This window comes from Protopterus annectens, chromosome 10.part0 (assembly GCF_019279795.1).
Source record: "Protopterus annectens isolate FY-2018-M chromosome 10.part0, PAN1.0, whole genome shotgun sequence".
Lineage (NCBI taxonomy): Eukaryota > Metazoa > Chordata > Ceratodontiformes > Protopteridae > Protopterus > Protopterus annectens.
In genome coordinates, this window is record NC_056744.1 from 977,746,271 (window position 1) to 977,768,902 (window position 22,632).

General features: G+C 37.5%; 1 protein-coding gene across 1 annotated transcript in view; it reads right to left on the reverse strand.

Moving 5' to 3' along the window:
- The window catches only part of QSOX1 (quiescin sulfhydryl oxidase 1), a 1,259,897-nt gene that overhangs the window by 407,657 nt on the left and 829,608 nt on the right, over positions 1-22,632 (reverse strand). Inside the window, exon 8 of the mRNA XM_044085745.1 lies at positions 12,845-12,974. Within this exon, the coding sequence (XP_043941680.1) occupies positions 12,845-12,974 (130 nt within the window). The remainder of the gene's footprint in view (positions 1-12,844; positions 12,975-22,632) is intronic.

Genomic DNA, 22,632 nt, shown 5'->3' on the forward strand with positions numbered 1-22,632 from the left:
ATCTGTTGAAAGTCCTCCTTTATGAATAGGGATGACTGTCACAGTCTTCCATTCATGTGGCTCAAAGCTTATTTTAAGACTACAGTTAAATAATGACTCCACGGGTCCAGATAAGATTTATTTTAGACTGTTCAGGAGGCATCCTGAGATGTTATCAGAGCCCATTGAGTCCGTGTTCTTGGCTTTAGTGATTGCTTCCAGTACATGCTCCCTAGTTGCAATTGTAGGGGTTATGTTTGAGAATATTTTGGTGGAAAATTTGAAACTGAATTTGTCTTCTAAAAGGTTCACCATATTGCCAGGCTTGGTGAATGTGGCACCATTAACCACTACTTCAGCACATTGCTTGTGTGCTGCCCTTGAGGTTTCTGACACAGCTGAAGAAGATCTTATGGTTATCTTTCACCTGTGATGCTATCTTAACCTCAAAGTTGGCTTTGCTTGACCTAATCAGCCCTCTTAGTTGCCTATTCAGGTTGAGGAGAGAGTTGTTATCTTTATGGGAATGACCCTTTCTGATTTTTTCCATAATTTTTTTTTCTTTTGTTGTATACCCTGTTTAATCTGGGATGCCACCAGGGCAGTTTGTTTGTGGGACTAGTCTTGGGCTTACTTCTGGTAGGTACAGCAGACTCTTTGCAGCCATTGACATGGTTGTACAGAGTTTCTGAGGGCAATTCAGCATAGACTGCTGTGGTTCTGGGTTTGGAGGGGCACTGAGTTTTGTCAAACCATCACTAAATAAAAGGTCATTTGCTTTGGAATACTTCCTAACTATTACTGGTTTTAACGAGATTACACAGTTGATTTTGATTTCGAAGGAGACAGTGTTATGCGCGCACTTTACCAGAGAGAACAAGACATGGGGGGGGGGGGGGGGGGGGCAGCATTCTCCAATATTTGTGAGCACAAAGTCCAGTATTCTGGGGCCTCTAGTGGGTGTATCCACTATGTGCTCAATGGTGTTTGCTTTTACGAAGTCCAGGAATATATGTGCCTATACACTTGAGGCTGTGTAGGATTCCCAGTCTATAGAGGGGTAATTAAAGTCTCCCATGAGTATGGTGTTAGGTTAGATGGAAAGTGTATCCAGCAGGTCCAAGTATGCATTGTGAGCTTCTTGAAACACGGAGAGTAACCTACAGCTGGCAGTTATATGGCATGGGAGTTTGTCTACAGTGATCTGCACACAGAGAAACTCCAGCACGACATCCTGTTTAGTCACCCTAGAGGTATGCTTGTTATTGATGTATATTCAGACACCTTCACCTTTAGCCTTTGTCGCTGAAGCTACTGGTCTAAAAGTGTGGAAGGCACTGAAATGTTGCACTTCTGGGATACTCCCTGCCACTTTAAAGCACTTCTCAGTAACTGCATAAACGTCTACATTCTTGAGTGTGAGGAGGGCTTGGAGGGAGTGTAGGTTTTTTTTTTAATTTTCGCTCCTAGCATTGAGTAGTAACACCTTCAGGTGTTGTTGAGCTGATTTTGCTATATCGGTAGGTTTGTCAATTTGGCATTTGCCGAAAAAAAGGTACTATGGGGTTGGATAAAGTTTTAGGCAGTATTCGAAAGCCTATAGGGGAAAAGTGCAGACCATCCTTGGTAAAGCATCATGGTTTGTTAACCATGTCCTCTCATGCAGACAAATATTGGATCCCCTTAGAATGACAACAGAAAGACAGCCAATTGCTGAAATCATTTTTTAGTCATATTGTGGCATCAACCCCACTGATGCTAATATGCTGCTCAATGCTAGGCTCGTACCAGCCTGAGACAAATAGTCTGAAAGCTCCATAATGTCTCTCTTCATATAGTCCAGGGAGGTATGTCTCTGGTCATTTACACCTACACGGACTATGGCGGAATCATACTAGTACCTGTGGTGTAATGACTTGATTGTGTGCATGATTTGGTGGATCCTGCCTCCAAATCAGCTACTAACACTTATCTTCTCCTTGTTCAGCCTGGTTAGAGGGGCATCAGTATACCTTACAATGATGTTTACTATGATGAGAGTCCCAGAAAGTGTGTTTGCTTGCCTTAGAGGCTTAGTGTTTGGGGCTCCACTGATAGGGACAGTAGGTGTGGTGTTAGCTGTTGTTTCTTTGAGTGCCTTTGGGCTTGTTGAGACATAGCTTTGAAAATGGGTAATCCAGGTGATTTTTGTTGTTTAGGAAGATTACTTTTAAGTGCCTCAATATATGGTAGTCTAAGTGAGGTGGTTGTTTTGTGCATGGTTTTGACAACCTGATGTGTGCTTGTATGTGACAGTTTAGACTCCAGTGTCATTGTGTAAGTACACCTCTCGTACACTGTGTCTGCTTCTTTAAGGAATGAGTGGTTGTCGGAAAACCTGAAACAATTGCTACACTGTCTCAAGATGCCCATATTTACCAGGCCGACTACAGAGAAGTTAGGAAATTGCATATCCATACTGTCCAGTCCTTTGATTGGTACGCTACAAGGGTTGGTGTATTGGGGTCAAAAGGCTATTAATGGTACTTTGTTGATGCAGAATAACAAGGGTGATTTACTGGGGTAGATTACACTAAACAGTACTAAATTCTAACTTTAATGTTTACGCAATACTAAATTCTACTAAATCTGTAGGCATTGCTCCTCGATGCCCATCTAGCTGCTCTAAGTTTGTTGTTGCACAAGGTATTTGTCCTATATTGCTGTTTTACAGGGTACAGTTTTACGGACTGTTCTACAGGTAACATTTGTTTTCTAGATGTTTGCTACCGAAAAGGGAGCTGGTAACCCACATAAACATGCAAAATTTATAGCAGCACAGAAAAAAAACAGAAAACTAACTAAAGAGCCCTATGGCCAATAAAATGACTACACTAAGAGTCCTTTTCTGTATTTCCCTACTCAGACAGACCAGGCAAACACCTCCTGCCACAAGATGAATAAACACAGTTCACCTAATGTAAAAACACAGTAGAAGAGACCCACAGGTACAGTGCTACCACAAACCAGTTAAACTGGAAACCCCTTGCTGAAGGCAATTTCAAGACAGTCTTACATCAGGAACAGTGACAGGAAGAGCATTCTTTTTTTCAAAAAAATAACTTAAGCAAGTGTGACTTAGCAATCAAGGCTACTTAAGTTTGCCTACATGGCACTGGATCAAGTAAAACACTTCTGGAATGCAGACTAGGACTCCAAGCTTTGCTCAGCTCTAGGAAAACGAGCAGGAGACAATATGTAGTCAAGGAGGTTTACTCAACAGCAATATTGGCCTGCTGGGTGAGCACTCAGTATTGTGGACTTGTGGAAAATAATGGGTGCAAAGATCATATAAACAGCTTACACCATACACAACAGCAATGAAGGGGGAGGGGTCTTTGGAAATCACATTACCATAGGGGCGGAGGCCAAAGACACGGCCTTATAAAACCACCACAGCATTCCACAATTTCAGAATATATGCAAAGAATTGCCCTTACAGCCCAAATCAATGCTACCTACTCTATAAAGAAACTGGATGATAAATGCAAACTACAGGAATAGAGTAAATTATATATATATATATATATATATATATATATATATATATATATATATATATGGGTCTATGTTGAATGATCAACAATGCAAAATATCGAACACATATGGTCGAAACCATATGATCAAACTTTATAATGTCAATCATTCAACAAAACAAAAACAACCTAAAATAAATATATGCAGGGGGCAAGCTCTCCTGCACACCCCACTACTTAAATATATCAACTCCGAGATCGCACTACAGTGAGAAAAAAGGAAATCTCCTGTTCGGCGCTGTATGCCGATCTCCATGCAGAATTTCAAAGTTTTAAAACTTCGATCATATGGTCTCTGACCATATGCAATTAGAAGTTTTAAGCTTTGACATTCTGTATGAGACCCATACATATACATATATAAAAACAAAACAAAAAAAAATAGCTGACCCTGAGGTTAGAGCTTTAGCTACACAGAAGTGGTTCATCTCAAAACCCTGTAAAATGATAAAGGAAATAAGGTTTATAATAAATCCGGTGAAAATATGTACACTTCTGCAAACTGAGGATTAGAGAAACACTGCATTACTGAACCAAGATCCTTAAACAAGGGACCTACCTCAATGCACATCAAGACATTTCCTTAAAAAAAATGTTTCAGAACTTACAAGGACAGCTGACAAAAGTGTGAATTCATATTATTAAATGTGGCTAAGCCACAGTGGATTCAAACTTAAAGCTCCTGCTTCAGTGACAGTGATTACAAGTGTGCTTGGCTTAGCATACAACATCTCAAATTATGCCAAAAAACAATTAAAAGCATCATAAGCTACAACAATGTGGGTCTCACTATCTCAGAAAGTACTGAAGCAACTAGAAAATAAGACCCAGATACGCAGCAATATGAAATGGATGTTTCACTCTCTCATACCAAAGGATTCTAGTAACTATCCAAAGTTTGGACTTCTTGCAGAAGTTGGAGCAGGCAACAACAATATCAAAAACGGCAACATAAAAATAAGCAGCAAGCCTGGAAAGCAATTTGTCAGTAATCTTAGCAGCAATGACCAGGTTAGCAAGACAAACCTTTTCATATATAACTGACAACAACCAAGTCTGCCTTCTCTTTGAGATCCAGCCGCACCACATTAACCCTTAGGAAAAAGACTGTGACATTCACAGTGGTGTCAAGTCATCACATACAAATGAAGTTTGACTTGGCAGACTACATCAGAGTTTGTTCCATACCAGCTGCAAAATTTACATCTTCTACTTCTCTAAGGTGAAGCATACTCAGCTTTGCTTCTCATTCAACAGTTGACTCAGGTTTAATTAAAAAAAGTGCAGTGTAGTAACAGTCGGTAAAAAAGCTGTTCCCACCTCATATAACTTCAATGGTGCTCTTCTTCAGGCAGACACAATCATGAGACTTGTGTTTTATATGGACAATTCTCTCCTTTGATCACCATGTTTCCACCAGAATCAGGAAATCCTCCTATCTGGTCCAGTTAATTTCCAACAGAATATCTTTAAGATGTAATGAACATATCCAGCAACTATAGTCTTCCCTTATCAGACCCATCATTGAACACAATGCTCCCTTTGTTATGTATGAAACAAAGTATAATGCTCAACTAGAAAGACCCCCAAATGTATCTTAATAAGAAAATCAAGGCCTTAAATCTTTCCTATTTGACCTTAGGCTCTATAAACATGAACACTAAAGGCCTAAATCTACACCAACAAATAAACAAGAGTCATTTGTACAGAGAGAGAGATTCTTAACTCAATGTACTCCTAGACTATGGAATAAGTTACCACAGGTCAAGAAAAGTACTTTTGACTACCTGTAAAGCTAGTCTTGAAGAATGGATGGGAAATACATATTTTCACCATGGTTGTCATGCACAGTCCTGTTTAATCTGGGAGTTAAATACTATTAGCTGCTTGAAAAGGGAGGCATAAACTTTTAATTGTATCTGCTTAAAGGTGTACGTGGCGTGGCATCTTATGGTCCAAACAACCACTTGCCAGGTATTGTTTTTATGTTCCAATGTTCTTACCTGTGGCTGGAAAGCCAAACCACTCAACTATTACCAGTATCAGACCAAGAAAATTGTCTTCACTTTCTATATAGTTTATGTCTCCATGCCAGCCAGCCATCAACCTCACCCTACTAGTCTTCTGCCTATTTGAACCCCATACTTGGCATCATCAGCAGAGAGGCAGGAGCCACCCAGAAAAGCCCAAAACAGGCAGCCATGAAGGTAGTTTGTGTCCTCGGTGCACTGGGACAATGAGGGTGTTTCTATTAAGGTCCTAAGTACACTTTCGGAGGCTGATCTGAGCATCCATGTTACTGCAAGGCATCCTCCACCCTTCCTATGAATATGCATGCTCCCACCCACACACTAATGAGGGCTACTATCACTGGACTGGGATCACCAAGCCCACATCCTTGATCTTGGCTTTGCTTGCATGGTGGTAATCTTCTAACAAAAAAACACCACCCTCTCCCTCTAGGATGGGTGAGTAAACATCAGATGTCCACTCCCACTCAACTATAGCCAGCTTTTCCGGCATCAAAGCTGCTATTCAAACCCAAGTCTTCTGGGTCAAAGTCAGGGTTTTATTCTTATGTGTCACATAACCAAACTTAATGTTTTTGTTTTATATACTTAATTTTAATGCCTTTTGTTTCTTTAGATAAATTTTTTTTTTTTTTTTTAGTTTACTTGCCCCTTAACCAGTGGTTACCTGCTAGCCTTTTATTCGGGTATTTACATTTTTATTCGATCATCTTCTGAATGTTTTTACTTTCAACAACTTATTTTGGTGGACTTGTAGTACACAGGGACAAAGCCATGACTGCACGTCATATATGACACATGTTCGATTAGCAGCACAAGTGTTACAGGGACTAAGAGAGGGAGCAGCCAATACTGGCTCACCCATCTAAAGGGAGTGAGATACTTTGGCTTTACTGCATTGTCAACACCTGCATAAATGCAGGTGTATCAGTGAAGCACAAAGAGTCTAGCACATGTGTGTGTAAACTGCATGGGATGTTCACAAAAGCAAGTGCCCATCGCCCAAGGCAGCTACAGTGGAGCTCACAAGGGAATAGGAGAGTGTACGGGATCTGTAGACTGGCTTGCTCCCTATGATCCAACTCTCTCCTCCATCAGGGAATGGATGATCAGGAGGGCTCTCCCCCAGTGGAATGAAAGGGTAAATTGGGTGGGGGAAGGGGAGTGAGTGGGAAGATTCTGAGGACCATAAAAAACAGGAAAATATCTTCCTTTCCTTCTACGTGTTTGCCATTCTGTGTCATTCTAGTAAACTCTAATTTGCCTGCCTCACTACTTGTACATACCAATGCTGCAAGGAAATTATGAACACTAGAAAGATATCATACAGACTTCTTTCATCTTTTTTTGTGGTTCTGAAGTGAAGAATATACTTCTACAACAAACTTCATTGGCTTTAATTGTGAAACCAGAAGGCAATCATGAGCACAGATGCATTCTTTCCATATGGAAATGGCCATGACAACAAACAGCTGCAATGTGGAAATGCAGTAGCTAATTTACAGCATTAGGCTATGATAACAAATCTGCACTCTCTTTCTCTTTCTTGAAATAACTAATGTTTTTCCTATGCAGGGGAAGCTATTCCAACTTCTCTGTTTACAAATTGTAATATTGTAAACAGCCTACAACCATACCTCTCAACATCTTAGAGGAAGAAATCTGGACAAAGTCATAAATAAAAGTGGGACAAAAGCCAAAAATAGGGACAATTAATCAATATTGCATTTACAAACTTAGAAAGTTGATAGAAGAACAGATTTTGTATTAGCATAAATTTTCTGAAGTGTATGAAGTCTGAAACTCAAATGTCTGTCATTACTTTCTAACTTCAATCTTTAATGATTTGCCACTAATTTGCCAGAAAAACACAATTTTATGAAAAACAGACCAAAAATATGAGGTGAAAATCTGTACAGTTGAGAGGTATCCACAACGAATGATTTCCATCTCCTTTCTGGTATAATAATAACAAACTGTCATAGCAAACAGTTGTCTAATTAATTCTGTAAGACACATCGATCTCTAGTAGTGTGAGTCACGAATACTACTGCAGACTTTGCTAGGGATAGAAAGAGGTACAGGAAGAGTACAGGATAGCAACAACAGACTAATATTATATCCAAAAACTCTGTCAGACTCGGCAAAGGGTACTGCTTTTCTATATTAATGCTTTTGAAACAAACATGTTGTGCTCTGCTCCAAAACTCTAGCGATACTGGATATACATTTGTTAAACAAGGCCATCCTAATTCCAGATACTGGCTCCCATCTTTTCATTAGCAAGTTCACCATTAACTGATGCTCTCTGTTTCCTACATGTCAACCATTTTTTCATTCATGTTGCTAGTCTAGGTCTCAGTTTTATGTCAGTTATCTTTTCTTCCTGTGTGGCACTGTATCGAACATTTTGCTGAGGTGGAGATATAAATTCATACCTTCCATCCATTCATCTTCAATACACATGTTATCCAGTTCAGGACTGCTGGGAGCATGAGACTATCCCAGCAAGCAATAGGCATAAGGAACAAAGTTATCCTTGAAATGCCAGCTCCTTGGTGTAGAGCGATAAAGCCCTAACCATGGACCACGTGACCTGGGATTGATTAGTGTCTCTGGTGTTTGAGGTGCTGGAAGGGAGGGACAGGCAGGCTCATCCCAGGAGGGAGGGCATTCACCACTGATGATCCCTAAGTGGATGTTTAGTCAAATGAGGGAAGTAGAGCTCGGGCAAGATTGGCAAATGCAGGGAAGGAGGCAGGGAATGGGTTGATCATATAGAAAAAAATACCTCCCCACTGTGGACGTAGTTGGCCAGACTCCCAGGACACCCTTAAGTTCCGTGCTAACCCCAACCCTACAGGGAAAGTCTGGGGGAGTAAGTAGAGTAGCAGGTAAACCTGACAATGGATGTGGGACACTGGGTATAATGCCAAAGAATGAGTGGAGAAGCAATCCTTGAAATTATGGCATTCCAGTACAAAAAAAGCCACATAGAAGACATGCAGACTCTGCTTTGAGACTACAACACTAGCCACTCACTACAACACTGTCATCTATATACACACTTGCACCCCCCCCCCAACTGTCTCAACTATATTAAATGTGCCCAGTTATACATACTCCATCCCCAGGGTAACATTTCTGGTATGACTGCAATGTCAATATCTTTGTGTGTTAGCAGCCATTGTGTGTTCATATAATCAATCAGTTGCCTGACTATAACAGCACACACGTGACAAGTGTCTGTTTTGACATTTCAGAAGGCCACATAAATTATGTTTAGGTCAGTGCTTTGAAGGACAATACTGTAATAACAATGTGAAGATATACAGCATAATGCAATATTAACATTATATAATTAATGCACAGTTGCAAAAATCTGGGGAATACTGAACTACAATACAGAAGTCAACTTTTTTTCTACAGTAGTAGTGTTACATATAATATAATATAATATAATATAATATAATATAATATAATATAATAGCCATCCATCCACAACCCCTTTTCCCATTTTTAAACATGGGGTCGGGATGTCGCTTCAACAGTAACAATCATCTAGAGCCAAGGTTTACACCGCCTGGTGGCTAGCCCTGCCATGGTATAATATAAAATATAATAATAATGTAATATAATATAATATAATATAATATCCATCCATCCACAACCCTTTTTCCCATTTTTGCACATGGGGTCGGGGCGTCACTTCAACAGTGACAATGATCTAGAGCCAAGGTTATCACCGCCTGGTGGCTAGCCCTGCCATAGTATAATATAAAATATAATATAATATAATATAATATAATATAATATAATATAATATAATATAATATAATATAGCATAACATAATACAAGTTGCCACAGTGGTGCAGCAGCTAACATTGCTGCCACACAGCAGTTGATTATTTGGTTTACCTCCAAGGTGGGACCTTCTGTGTAGAATGTACATGTCTTCCCTGTGTGTCATTGGGTTCTTGCTAGAGTTGCCATTTGCACTCACATCCTAAAGACTGCCAACAGGTGAAATGTCAGTCTTTTACACTGCCTATAGGTGTCTATGGACATGCATCCTGCAAAGACTGCTGCCTTTGCAGGGGTCTACTTCACTTTGTCGAAAAACCTATTTGTCGAATATCTTTTTGCCGAACCCTATTTGTCAAAGCCCTAATCCATCAAAAGTTAATTTAAGTGAACGTTTTCTCAGGGGGAAAAAATGCTTGGCCAAGCAAACGAGTGTCACAAAAGCCCTCCCACACCCCCTTAACTAAATATACCAACTCTGAGATCGCACTACAGTGGAGAAAAGTGCAAATTCCTGATGATGGCCAAGCATTTTCCCCGTGGAAAATTTTCGCTTAAATTAACATTCGCTGGATTAAGGGTGCGATGAATAGGGCTCGACAAATAGGTTTTTCAACAAAGTGAAGTAGACCCGTCTTTGCAGGACTGATTCTATGCCTTACACCTATTGCTTACTGGGACAAAATCAGGTAGCCCATAATCCTACATATGATTAAAGCAGGTACGGAAAATTAATGATGTAGCATAACATATGCAAAGAATATAACACAGCGAGGTTTGGTCTATGGAAAAAGAAGCAATACAAACAAAAACAGCAACAATTAAGTTCTAGAAACTTTTAAAAAACCTTGTCAATGATGTTAGAAATTTTAACAATAACAGCACTATTGCTTTACACTTTTCAGAATGCCATGGTTCTAACGTGCAACTGTTTAACAGAATGATTTTACTCCATAAGGTGGCTAACATTAGAAATGAGAGTAATGTTAAAGATAAGTTAGGATGGAATTGTAAAAATGTACTCTTAAAATGTTAATGCATTACAACCTGCTGTCTCAGGCGCTGAAGTAATGACTCAGATATTTAACTGAAAAGCATTTAATTGTTTGTATTTTATGGCTGGTTGGTTTACAGTATTTAAAATGTGTATTTTAGAATCATATCTGTTACCCATTGGAAGACCTAGAATCAAGGCACCCAGAAAGAAAAATAAAGGTCATTGGATTTTATTATTGCTCTTTCTGTATTTATATTTACAGAAACTGTATTTCTGAAATAAGTGTGGTCTATGATATAACAAAACAAAAAAAAAAATATATATATATATATATATATATATATATATATATATATATATATATATATATATAAAATAAAAAAACACTCCTGATTGATAGCAATGCATACGGTGCTTACACCAAATGCCTTTAGCATCAAGGACATGCTCTTATCAGACGATAAACCACACATTAGAGCGCATTATTCTGCTTATAAAATGAACTGCTTCTTCTATGATTGTTTGCTTTGTGCACAGCCGTGCTTTATAATATTTAATTTTAGGGCACTTGTACATAGAAAATGATTACATATTTTAGCACATTTACAACTAAATATAAGCACAAACACAAATGAAAATTCCCATATGAACAGAAAATCCATTTTATAACAGACCCAGACTTGAAGGGAAGTAACAATATATGTATAGCTGTCATTAAGAAACAGAGAAAGAAAAATACAGTGATTGTAACCCACCCATCTCTAAATGCCACTTGTAGAAATCATGGGCTTGCACCTGGTTGTGATCAAAATACTTTTATTTGAATGTAAATTTGCCTATGTCACGTGATAATTCAGTAAAGGTGTTTGGGAAAAAAATAAACATGGAGTACACAGTCAATAAAAAGTACAGAAAGGAACAGAAACACAACAATCCATTACTTGATTGGAGTCAACAGGTCCTAGTTTCAGTTTGTTTGGTTCCTAACATCTTGCTGCTTCTGTGGCAGGAAGTTAATTTGCATATCTTTACAGCACCAGAAATAATTTGATTATAAAGAGAACCCTAGCTGATACACTGAAAACAGAAGCTGTTAAGAGCAGTAAACATACCAATATTACTGCTCTAATACATTAATACCACAGTATTCAAGGTATTTACCAAAAAGTAAGTTGGATTTTAGAGAACAGAACTCATTTTCAAGTATCTCATTGTCAGTTTTAATTTGCCAGTTCTCTCTGCTGTTAATTTCTCCCAAACTACCATTCAGGAGTTGTTTCCATTAAGAGAAACACAAACAGGACTACTTAGAAACAGGTGTTGTGATGGTACTTGGTTCCTTCATGCAACTGGCTTATTTCTTTGGTGAAAAGTAGCTGATTTTTTAATAGGCTACTGATACAAAGAAGCACAGCTGTTAGCCTGAAACTTGGAAATCATTAACTGTAATATGCTTTAATGCATCACTGATGGATGTAGTTTAAAAGTTAGTGATCAAACAAATGATTTCACTCAAAAGAACACTAATTTTAAAATAGTAAAACTTTATAACATTTTATTCAGATTATGTTTTATATGCCACTTCCCACTGCAGTTGTCAATTCCACCAAGTTACCTTTTATGGAGTTTTATGTGGGACTGTGACTGGGGAGTAGTCACAATCAAAGTATTTTTTTTCAGCTTGCTAGTCAACTCATACTTGCTTATTTGTTGCCCTTATCCCTGCTGACCATTAAGCCTCCCCCTCTCAGACTTCAGCCTATTCCCATTACTGGGCATCCCCAGCATGCAGGCAAGAGCCATATGAAGGGGCCATCATCCAGGCAGCTATGGCAGTGCTCTATACCCTGCCTGCATCTACATCTGGACTCTGTGACTGAAGGCAGGCACTCACTCACATCCCATGGCAAAGTTAACTTTAGCTTTACCCCAGACTGGGACCCTATGGAGACCATCCTTGGGTCAGGAACAACACAGTTTCCACCCTCAACAAGCAGCTCAACTTTGCATCACTAAGTGTACCAACAGTGGTAAAGTCAGCACCCACATCACTGCAGCGACCCCCCCTCCCCTCTATATGCTCCTTCATACAAGCAGACAAGGGCTGCAGTCACTGACTTGGGAAGCTGCACAGCCCTTGACCTTCCAGTTATGTCACTTACATACAAACCTCCAGCTGCACTGGAGCACACCAGATGGCCAAGAATCACCAAAACGTCCCCCTGAGATGGGCAAGCCACACGTCCCTTACTCCCATCCTCCCCTGCCCAAATCTTGCTGGCCTTCTGCTATTAATACATAGTTTCCTATGTGTAATTCTGCGTTATCCTGTCATTACTGGAACATTATTACAATTGAAAAAAAAAACATTCATCCATTAGGATGGGCCATGTGCAATCTTGGCATACAACAGTGATAAATCTGTGTGCATGACAATATACTTTTTCATGATTGTTACCTTAGCCAATACAGAAACAAAGCTTTTGAGAGCCAGCAGTTGCTCCCCTGCCAACACACGCTGTAGGCCCACTTCCACTCGCAATGAGTAGTGTATCGCTGATTCCAGGTCTGCCATATACACCTTGGAGCTGGAAACAACAAAACAATATGAAGCTGTGAGAAATGAACACAAATTAATACCACTACATGTTGTTATAAGTACACCCATTACACAAGCATGACTGATCATGTTATTGATATACAAGTCAATGAGAAATGTTCTTAGTGATAAAATTAATTATTTACAGCGACAACTTTACCTGGATAATATGATTATTTTACTGTTCATGTGAAGTACTTTGATTTCAAAGTCTCCTTCCAGTGAGAAAGGCATACTCAAGTAATTTCCCCATTCCTATACTGTCCATAGTTTGCACTGAGATATTCACACCAAACTGGCTTATCCATTAAGATAAGTTTTTCACTAGTATGAAAATAAAAGATTGATCTGCAACAACATTGCAATGATCCTGAAATGCAAGTTCAGATCATGCACCTCAGACATTTTTAGCCATATGCTTGCTACAGAAGAGAAATTCGATTTTGAAAGTTGCTTTCTTTTCTAACCATGTTACTCAGCTATAATGAAAAATAATTATTCTAAAATATCAGCACCTTGCTTCTGTTTTGGCAGAAACTCTAAAAATGTTTAACAAAAAATAGTACTTAAGCTGAAAATGACTCCAAAATATGGCTTTTGAACATGAACTTGATCCATACTGATGTTCACTTATTTTGCTGCTTATTTTGGTTTCTGAATGTTCTATAAAAAGACAGAGAGGGAATTCTGACACAGAAATTAAAAAAAGTGAACTGATCTTTAGTGTTTGTTTGCCTGAATAATCATAGTATGACAAACAAGGAACTCATAACCACATAATATAAGACCAACCAAAGAGTTTTCTTGTACAATTTCCAAAATCAGAAGCAAGCACGAAACTGAGCCTTGATGAAGCTTAAATGGTGATGGGATACAAAAAACGCAATGGCAGTTCTTAGTTTCACGCTAACTCTCTATGTATACCATTAAAAAATAATCTTCCTTCTGTACTATTTCTCACACTTCTCCCATCTCAGACTGTGTCCTACACTGGTTGACCTCATGATGCACTCAACTTAAAAACAAAAGTGTGTGTTGGGGCCAGGAATGGATTTACCCTCATGCCCCTTAATTTATATAACACACTCCAGGTTGCACCATATAGAGAAAAAGGTACAACCTCAAATCAAAACAATTTTAAAGGGTAAATCTATGAGTGAAAAAAATTAATCTAGGTGTGATTTCAAACAGTGATAGGCAACCCAACAGACTGGTAGATAGTCATGGCACATAAGAAAAAGGTCCTGGCTGTGACCAGGATGACTCGGGATTAACTAGTGATTCAGACACTGCAGGATATGGCTGAGCAAAGTGGAAGAAAGCAACCTATACTGGCCTGCTTGCTGTGGAAAAGTAAGGCAGCTCTGTTAACCGTAAGACCGGTATCACATAGTGGCCAAGCATCACATCAAGTCAGCAGAAACAACCAGAACACATTCCTACCAAGAAGCTTGTTTCTGAGAAGTAGCTGGAGCAGAATCATATGATCTGGTACCAGCACTATGGGACCTGCATTACCAGGGGTGCCATGGGCATCATGGAGTTATGGTCATGTAAAAACCTGTGATGACTGCCTAAGTGATGGCATCCCCCATTCGACTCTCAGGTAAAATTGAATGAATCTGCATGACTAATACAGGGATGAATACATTTTAGAAACAAACGTCAAGAGTGTTTGTGTGTGTGAGTGCACAGAAGTGGATTATTTCGACAGCAAGCACTTGAAATACTGGCTGAAGAATATGAAAAGTACATTTTTGAATGCTGCAGATGTTTTGATGTGTGACATCATGGTACAGTGGGGATTGGGGAATTTGCCCTTTCTCCACTACACTGCGATTTCAGAGTTAGAATACTTAAGTTGCAGACGGTGTGCAGATGGGTCTGCCTCCTGCAAACAAAATAGTTTTTGTTTGAATTTTTGTGATTCAATGTGTTTTTGCTTTCAAATCTTTTTGATTTAAACTGTTCTGTCTATGTCTTAGCATTCAAACATTTTATAGATCAGTCTCATGACATAAACTCATGTATATGATTACCTGAAACTGCAATGGAAACCTATTATAATGAAAGGCACTTCACTGAGCACAAAAATGCATTGATCAACAATACAAAGAAACTGAACTTGCATCCATACACAACAGCACAGCAGTGACAACACTCTCTGCACTCTGTCCAACAAAAACACTATAGAACACAGCGATTGGTAACTACTCACAAACAATTGCTGCAACACCAATAAATATACAAATAAATCATGACTGTTACATAGAAAGTAAACAATAGTGTACCATGACAACACAAACAAAATATGTTTAAGGAGAGGAATACACCAACCTTTAAGTGGGGGCTTGAATCCCACACCCATTTATGTATGTATACTAACTCCACAGTCACACAACTGTGACCAAAGGAATTTCCCCAGCAATGCACTTTAGTAGACAAAACATAGATTGATTATAGCACACATCAACTAAACGTGATTTGGATGACAGTTTTACAACCCTTTGGAAAAAAACAAGCAGTTGACAACACCATCTGCTACCATATACATCCACAACCCCTTTTTCACATTTTTGCACATGAGGTCAGGATATGTCAGTTCAACAGTGGCAATCATCTACAGCCAAGGTTTACACTGTCAAGTGGCTAGCCTTGCCACGATAATCCTTCCACACCACACACACACACACACATATGGCCAATTTATAGTGTCAACTCCACCTACTGCATGTGACCCATTATTACATATTATAATTTACACCCAGCTTTCCCACTGCAGACCTACTGATCCATACAGTGTTATCCATGTTTCTGTCTGACATATCCACACTAAACTTTATTCAATAAATCAACATCAATAACACAATGTAAAATGAAGGGCAGACTGCAGTAATATTCTTTTTTTTTTTCAATAATTTTTATTTTCATTTTACATTTATATAAATCACAACCATTTCCATTCTTACAACATGCCCATAAGTGAGTGGTATACATTGTAGTCAATATAGTAACATGTGGATCATAAAACAAATCTATTTACACTATATACATAGATGCTTTCTCAGTCAATTCCGTTGTTATAAAAACAGCACATACAATAACAATTTCAAGTCCACAGCTTTGCTGTGTGATCGTGTGTATATTAATAGGTTCCTTTGTAATATGTTACTATGCAGTATGTATGATGTTTTATGCTAACATGATGTTAAAGGTTTGTTCCCAAATTTCTCGGGCTTTCATATTTTTGTTTCTTTTATCCATTATTAATTTATGAGCTAAAAGATGTTTTATAGCTATTTTTTAATCCCACCCAAGAGATATTTATAGGGTCTAACCATCTGAGAGCTATGTATAGCTTCATTAGTAAGAACATTTTTATAAGTATATTCGCTTGTTTTCCTGAGATGTTAGATGGGAGAATATGTAGAAGGGTAAATTCCCATGTTAGTGCTGATGTTTGATACCCCATTTGTTGCACTTGTATCCTGAGGGAATTCCAGAGTTTATACACACATTTGCAACTCCAAAATATATGCATTAGGTCTGCTACCTGGTCCTTACAGTGTGGACAGTATGGTGATTTTGATGCACTGAATTTGTGGAGTATTGTGGGTGGGAAATATGCATTATTATTTATCATGAGCTGCGTATATGACAGTTTTTTAAGGGGTATAATTTTCAGTGTTAGATTGATTGCGTGTCTTATTTGCTGGTCAACCATGGATGGTTTTAAATTTCTCCAACAGTTAGTGAGAAGGAGGTCCTTCTGAAACTTGATTTTGCCTGTCATTTTATATGAGTTAGTTATTGTTTTCCTTGTTGTAAGAATAGTCTTCCAAAGCAGAGTACAGTTTTCCATGTCACTATTAAGTATAGTAAAGTTTTGGAGGTAGCTGGAACACAACTATTTGATTTGTCTTAGAATTATTATATATGATATGGGTAGATTTAGGTTACTTCTCATTTCTTGGATTGTACAGTTAAGGTATGGGTAGATATCTTGGATTATTTTGTCCTTTAATCGAGGAAAGGAGTCAAGGTCTAGCTTCTTGTTATTTATTTTTAAATTTGAATTTTATGGAGGGATTGTAGGGTTACCATAGCTTGCCCAAGGCTTAAGGAATGAAACAGTTTTTGTGTTATATTTATAGAATGTTTTAAAGGATCTGTAATGTTGTAGGCTTGTAAATCTTTTTTTGTTTAAAAAGGCACTTTGGGATTGATGCCTAGTGCTTTAATGTACTTATAAAATATTGTCACCTAAGGAGGTGACCACATTTTCATTGTTGGGTTATGTTCTGCTATTCTCAATATTCTGTTAGTGTTGACAATAGAGAAGTAAGTTTTAAAATCTGGCAAGTTCAGACCCCCTTTGCTCTTGAGAAGTGTTAGTTTTTGATACGAGATTCTGTTTTTTTTTTTTTTTTTTTGGGTTCCCATATGAATTTTGCTAGGAAGGTGTGAATTTGTTTGAAGAATTTATTATGTATAGTTATCTGTGATGTCATGAATATATATGTTAGTCTAGGTAATATGTTCATTTTGATTATTGATACTTTGACCAGAAATGGTAGCTTAAGGTTATTCCACTTTTTACAGTCTTGCATTATGCTTTGCTATTTAAGAGTTATGTTATGTTGGTAGAATTCCTTGTTGCTCTGGAAGACAGTAATTCCCAGATATTTGGTTTCTTCTTTAATTTTTATTCTGTCTATTAGTGGTATTAGTGAGATAGGTTTGGTGACCTTAAGGGGAAGACATTAGTTTTATTAAGGTTTAATTTGTAGTTAGACATGATTGAAAATTGTTCAATTGCAGTTATTATTTTGGTTATGTCTGAATTTGGTGTAGTGAAGTATATGTTCAGATCGTCTGCGAAGACGGTGAGATATACTTTGAAGTTTTGTATTGAGGGGGGTTATGATATGTATTTTGTTTAATATATAGTAACAGGGGTTCTAGGTATAGGTTGAATAAAAATGGTGATAACGGACATCCTTGTCTTGTTTAGTTTTCCATCATAATTCTATTTGACCATGTTTTATTTATATATAGGAATGTGTATGGATTGCTAAACAGAATTTGGATGATCTCAATTAAATTGATAGGTATGTCAAAATAAGGTAATGTTTGAAGCAAAAATTCTAGGTTGACCCTGTCAAATGCCTTGTGGGCATCTACTACCATTGCGTACATATTAGTATTCCTCTGATTTGCAAAGGATATTAACGCATCCAATGTTAGAGTGTTATCGCTGGTCTGTCTTCGTGGTGTGAACCCAGATTGCTCTGGAGAAATTATTTTCTCTATCAAGTTCTTTAATCTATTTGCGAGTATTGAAGTCAGGATCTTTGTATCTATACTTAAAAGGGAGATGGGTCTATAACTATCTGGGTATTTGGGGTCTGCATGCTCTTTTAATATGAAAGTTTTGGAGGCACTGAAGTGAATATCATTTATGTTGTTATTTATTATATAGTTCAGCACACAGTATTAGGGGAGAGAAAGTTTATAAAATTCTGAAGTAAGTCCATCCAGTCCTGGGGCCTTATGTGATTTTAAATGTTTAATTGTTGTGCTTATCTCATTGATGGAAATAGTTTCCGTTAGTTTTTTTGTTGATCTAAATCTAGTTTAGGAAATTTTAATTTTTGAAGAAAACAATCTCTGTCTTCCTTAGAGGCTTGTAATGTTTGTTCTCCATAAATTTGAGAATATATTTGTTTGAATACTTTGATAATTTCTTCGTTTCTTGTGTAGTTTTTGTCCCTGTAATTTACTTTTGATATATTAGAGGTGGTTTTATGTCGAGAGATGATTCTGGCCAAAGCTCTGGATAGTATTTGGGCATCCTCTGTGTAATTAGCTAACATTCTTGCCTCATAAAATGACAGACTTCTGGTTTCTAACATATAGAGGTCTCTTTGTAGTTTTAGGAGATCAACTTCAGTTTGGTTATTAGGGTTATTTAGTAGTTCTCTTTCAAGTTGTTCTATTTTCCCTTTCAATGTATACTCTTCTTTTAGTTGTATTTTTTTATAATATGCTGCTTTTTTGATGAATATTCCTCTGATTTGTGTTTTGGCTACAATCCATTCTATGTCTATTGGGACTTGGGATCTGGAGATATTTGCAAGGGATGTCTTTAATATTTCTTCAACTTCTTTTATTACATCTGCTTTGATGAGCAAATTAGGATTCAATGACCAGTTATGACCTCTATTAGCCAAGTACAGTTTTTTGTCCTAGTTGATAAACAATGTAACTTTGGAATGATCCGAGAAAAATCTAGTGTGTATTACTGTTGTTGGATCCATGTTAACGATATGTCTGAGATTTAAAAGAAGTCTATTCTTGACCACATTTTGTTGCATTGCAAACAGAATGTGAATTTCTTGGATTTATTATCATTATTCCCATATTTAAAAAGGGCATATAGTTTAAAGTCTTGTTTAAGTTCATTTAGAGCTATTGTGGCTTGTTTATTATGTGATTTAATCGGGTTATATTTGTCCTTTTCTGGGTTTTGATATGTGTTCCAGTCACCCCCAATTATTAGGTAATGATCTTTAAGTTTATTTAGAATTGGGTAAAGTGACATAAAAATGATGTTGGTTGCTACAGGGTGCATATAAATTAAGCACCATTATAGGTTTTGGTAATCCTGGGTTAGTGAATGTTACGTAACACCATCTTCCCTCTTTGTCAGCCTTAGTCTTAAGTATCTTGCCCTGAAATTGATTTTTAATTATTATTGCAACACCAGCACTGTTTGTTTTATCCCTTGTTGCTATAATTTGTCCTATCCATTTTTTTTACCAATTTCTGCCCATTGTTCTGTAGTTAAATGTGTTTCTTGTATTAATATAAGATTGGCTTTGGTTTTCAAGGTAAGATGCAAAAATAGTTTTCTTTTTTCTTTATTTTGGAGTCCTTTAACATTCCATTTCTCTACTTCCCACATTTATTTGTTTGTACGTTTGTTTTACATAACTTGTATGTTAATTTGGTTTTATAGTCTTTGTATGTGATGCTGAAAAGTGTTTCTGGAAAGCATCTAACTATTACCGTCCCTTCCCTGTGCCTACCCACTATACCCCTGGACCAGGAATAATCGGGGGAATAAAGTGAGAATTTAACACATATATTTAGTTTCCCTCTGATCTTTAGTTGTGTTTTCTCTTTGTGCGTAGGTTTACAGCATGGTAGCCCCCTTACGTTACTATATACAATTCGGACAAAGCTTAACAAACTAGTTCCCTGAAAAAAACAATGCTGCGAAATATCCCTAGTCTCTTCCTTTAAACTATTATACAATTATAGTATTGTGGTTAAAGCACAGAACTTATAGCTTTCTAGCTTAAGACTTATTCCTTCTAATAATGGATTTTTAAACAACATACACAATAGATTTTAAGCCAGATTTGTCTTGTTTTATATTTTCCTTTTCCTTATTCTTCTCTTCGCTTCCCCTCTCCTTTAAATAGTTTTTCTCCCCTACTTTGGTGCCTATGCAGACTTCTGTGCCAATCTGTAATAGTTTCCAAAAAAAAAAAAAAAACGTTATTGGCACCTATAATCAGAAGTAGGAAAATGAAGGGAAGAGAAAAAAATTGTTTTCAAGTTTAGCCAGGTATATATTCTGCCAAAGCCTACATATTTCGGTCATGTTTATGTTTTCTGCAGAAGGATAGTTTATATTTGTATGTTCTTGTATTTTCCCTTCTCTAAAATGCTTTTACTCTCTACTTACATTTATTCACTTGACGCTCTGGCACTACAATGACACTCTCACTTGACGCTCTGGCACTACAATGGTTTAAGTCTTACCTAGACAATCAAAAACAGGCAGTCCTCTGGGAAAACACTCTATCCTCCCCTCTTCCTATCTCCCTTGGAGTTCCCCAAGGATCTATCTTAGGTCCCCTTTTATTTTCCATATTTATCAATGATCTTGCTTCCTAGCATCCCCCAAGCCGTAACCATTCAGTATGCAGATGACTCCACCTTAGTCTCCTCAGCCTCTAATCCATCTGAACTTCAATCTCTCACCCAAAATGTATTTCAGCTTGTGGAAGAGTGGTTTTTACAGCGATGTCTCCTCCTTAACCCTAAAAAAACTAAACTTTTGTTGTTCACACCCACACAAAAATCTCCACCACTCCCCTTCTCCATCATATCTAAAAACGGCACAGTCATATCTCCTGACACAACAACCAAACTTTTAGGTGTTACTATCAATCATTGCCTAAACTATGACACTCATATTAATACCACTATTAAATCTACTAAAAAAAGCTTGGCTCCCTCTACAAAATCAAGCCTTTCCTTACTCCTTCAGCCAGAATTACCATTGCGCACACCCATCTTATCTCTACTCTCCTGTATGCATCACCTTTATTCACAAACCTATTTAAAACTAACCTGAACAAATTAACTACCGCCTACAATAATATAGCCAGATTTGCTACCAGCTTCCCTTTTAGATCTCACCATTGCCTAAATTTAAAACAACTTGGCTGGCTTGAACTTGATAATCAGCTTTTATCTCAGCAACTTATAATTACCCAAAAAATCCTTTACTTCCCTGAAAAAACTCCTATCCTTACCAAACTTATTAGTCCCTATAAAAATCTTTCTAACCTTCGCTCTTCACACAAACTTTTAGTATCCATACACAAATCTAATAACAAAGCAGGTGACTCACTTTTCTCCTACACAGTGGGGAAAAGTTGGAACCTTCTTCCTAAGGACCTCACTATGATCTCCTCTTCCTCACTCTTCAAAAAGAAGCTCAAACTTCATCTTACTAACCACTGGCTCTGCCCATGCAGCAACCCAGACTAAAATCTCTCCTCCTTTTTATCACTATTTCTCGCTTCCTAAGCATAACCTCCTTACTCTCTTCTCATTCCTTAGGTCACTTAAAATCTTACTATGAACTACCTTCTCCAAGCTCCTCATATTAGATATTACTTCTCCTTTCTACCTTACTTTTTCCAAACCTCTCTGCATTTCTCTCCCCACTTTCCTTGTGTCTTTTCTTCCACTATTTCTCCCCTCCCTACTCCTTGTACTTTCCCAAAAAAAAAAAAAAAAAAAAAAAAGTTTGTGTTTTTTTTCTTTTTCTTTTTTTTTTTGCTGTATTGTTGTCACTTGTAAACTATTATCTATGTCTTTTTGTCTATACATGCCCAAAAACTTTGATTTGTTTTAAATTGACTGTTCTTTGTGGAGCTTTTCTCCCCGGGCCTCTACTGAAAATGGACATATATCTAGCTAGACTAGCCCTGTCAACAAATGTTAAATAAATAAATAAATTCAAGTCAAACGTCATTATTTCTGTCATACATCCTTAAGAGAGGCTGATTCTGACAGTCTCTCATCTAGTAATAAAGGTTGGATTATTTATGTATTTATGATCAGTCTTAATAAGATATTCGAAGACTTGTTGGTTGTTTTGGTAAAACTGTACCATATTCTTCAGATTCTTGCTTTGCAGGTTTCTGATCATCTTTCAGTCTGGTTTTACCTTATAAGCTAGTTTAGATCGATTTATGTGCGTTTATGGCAAGATTAACTTCTTAGTCTTGCTGTATCTTCATTTTAGGTCATTTTGAGTTTTTAGTGGTGCCCTTGAGATC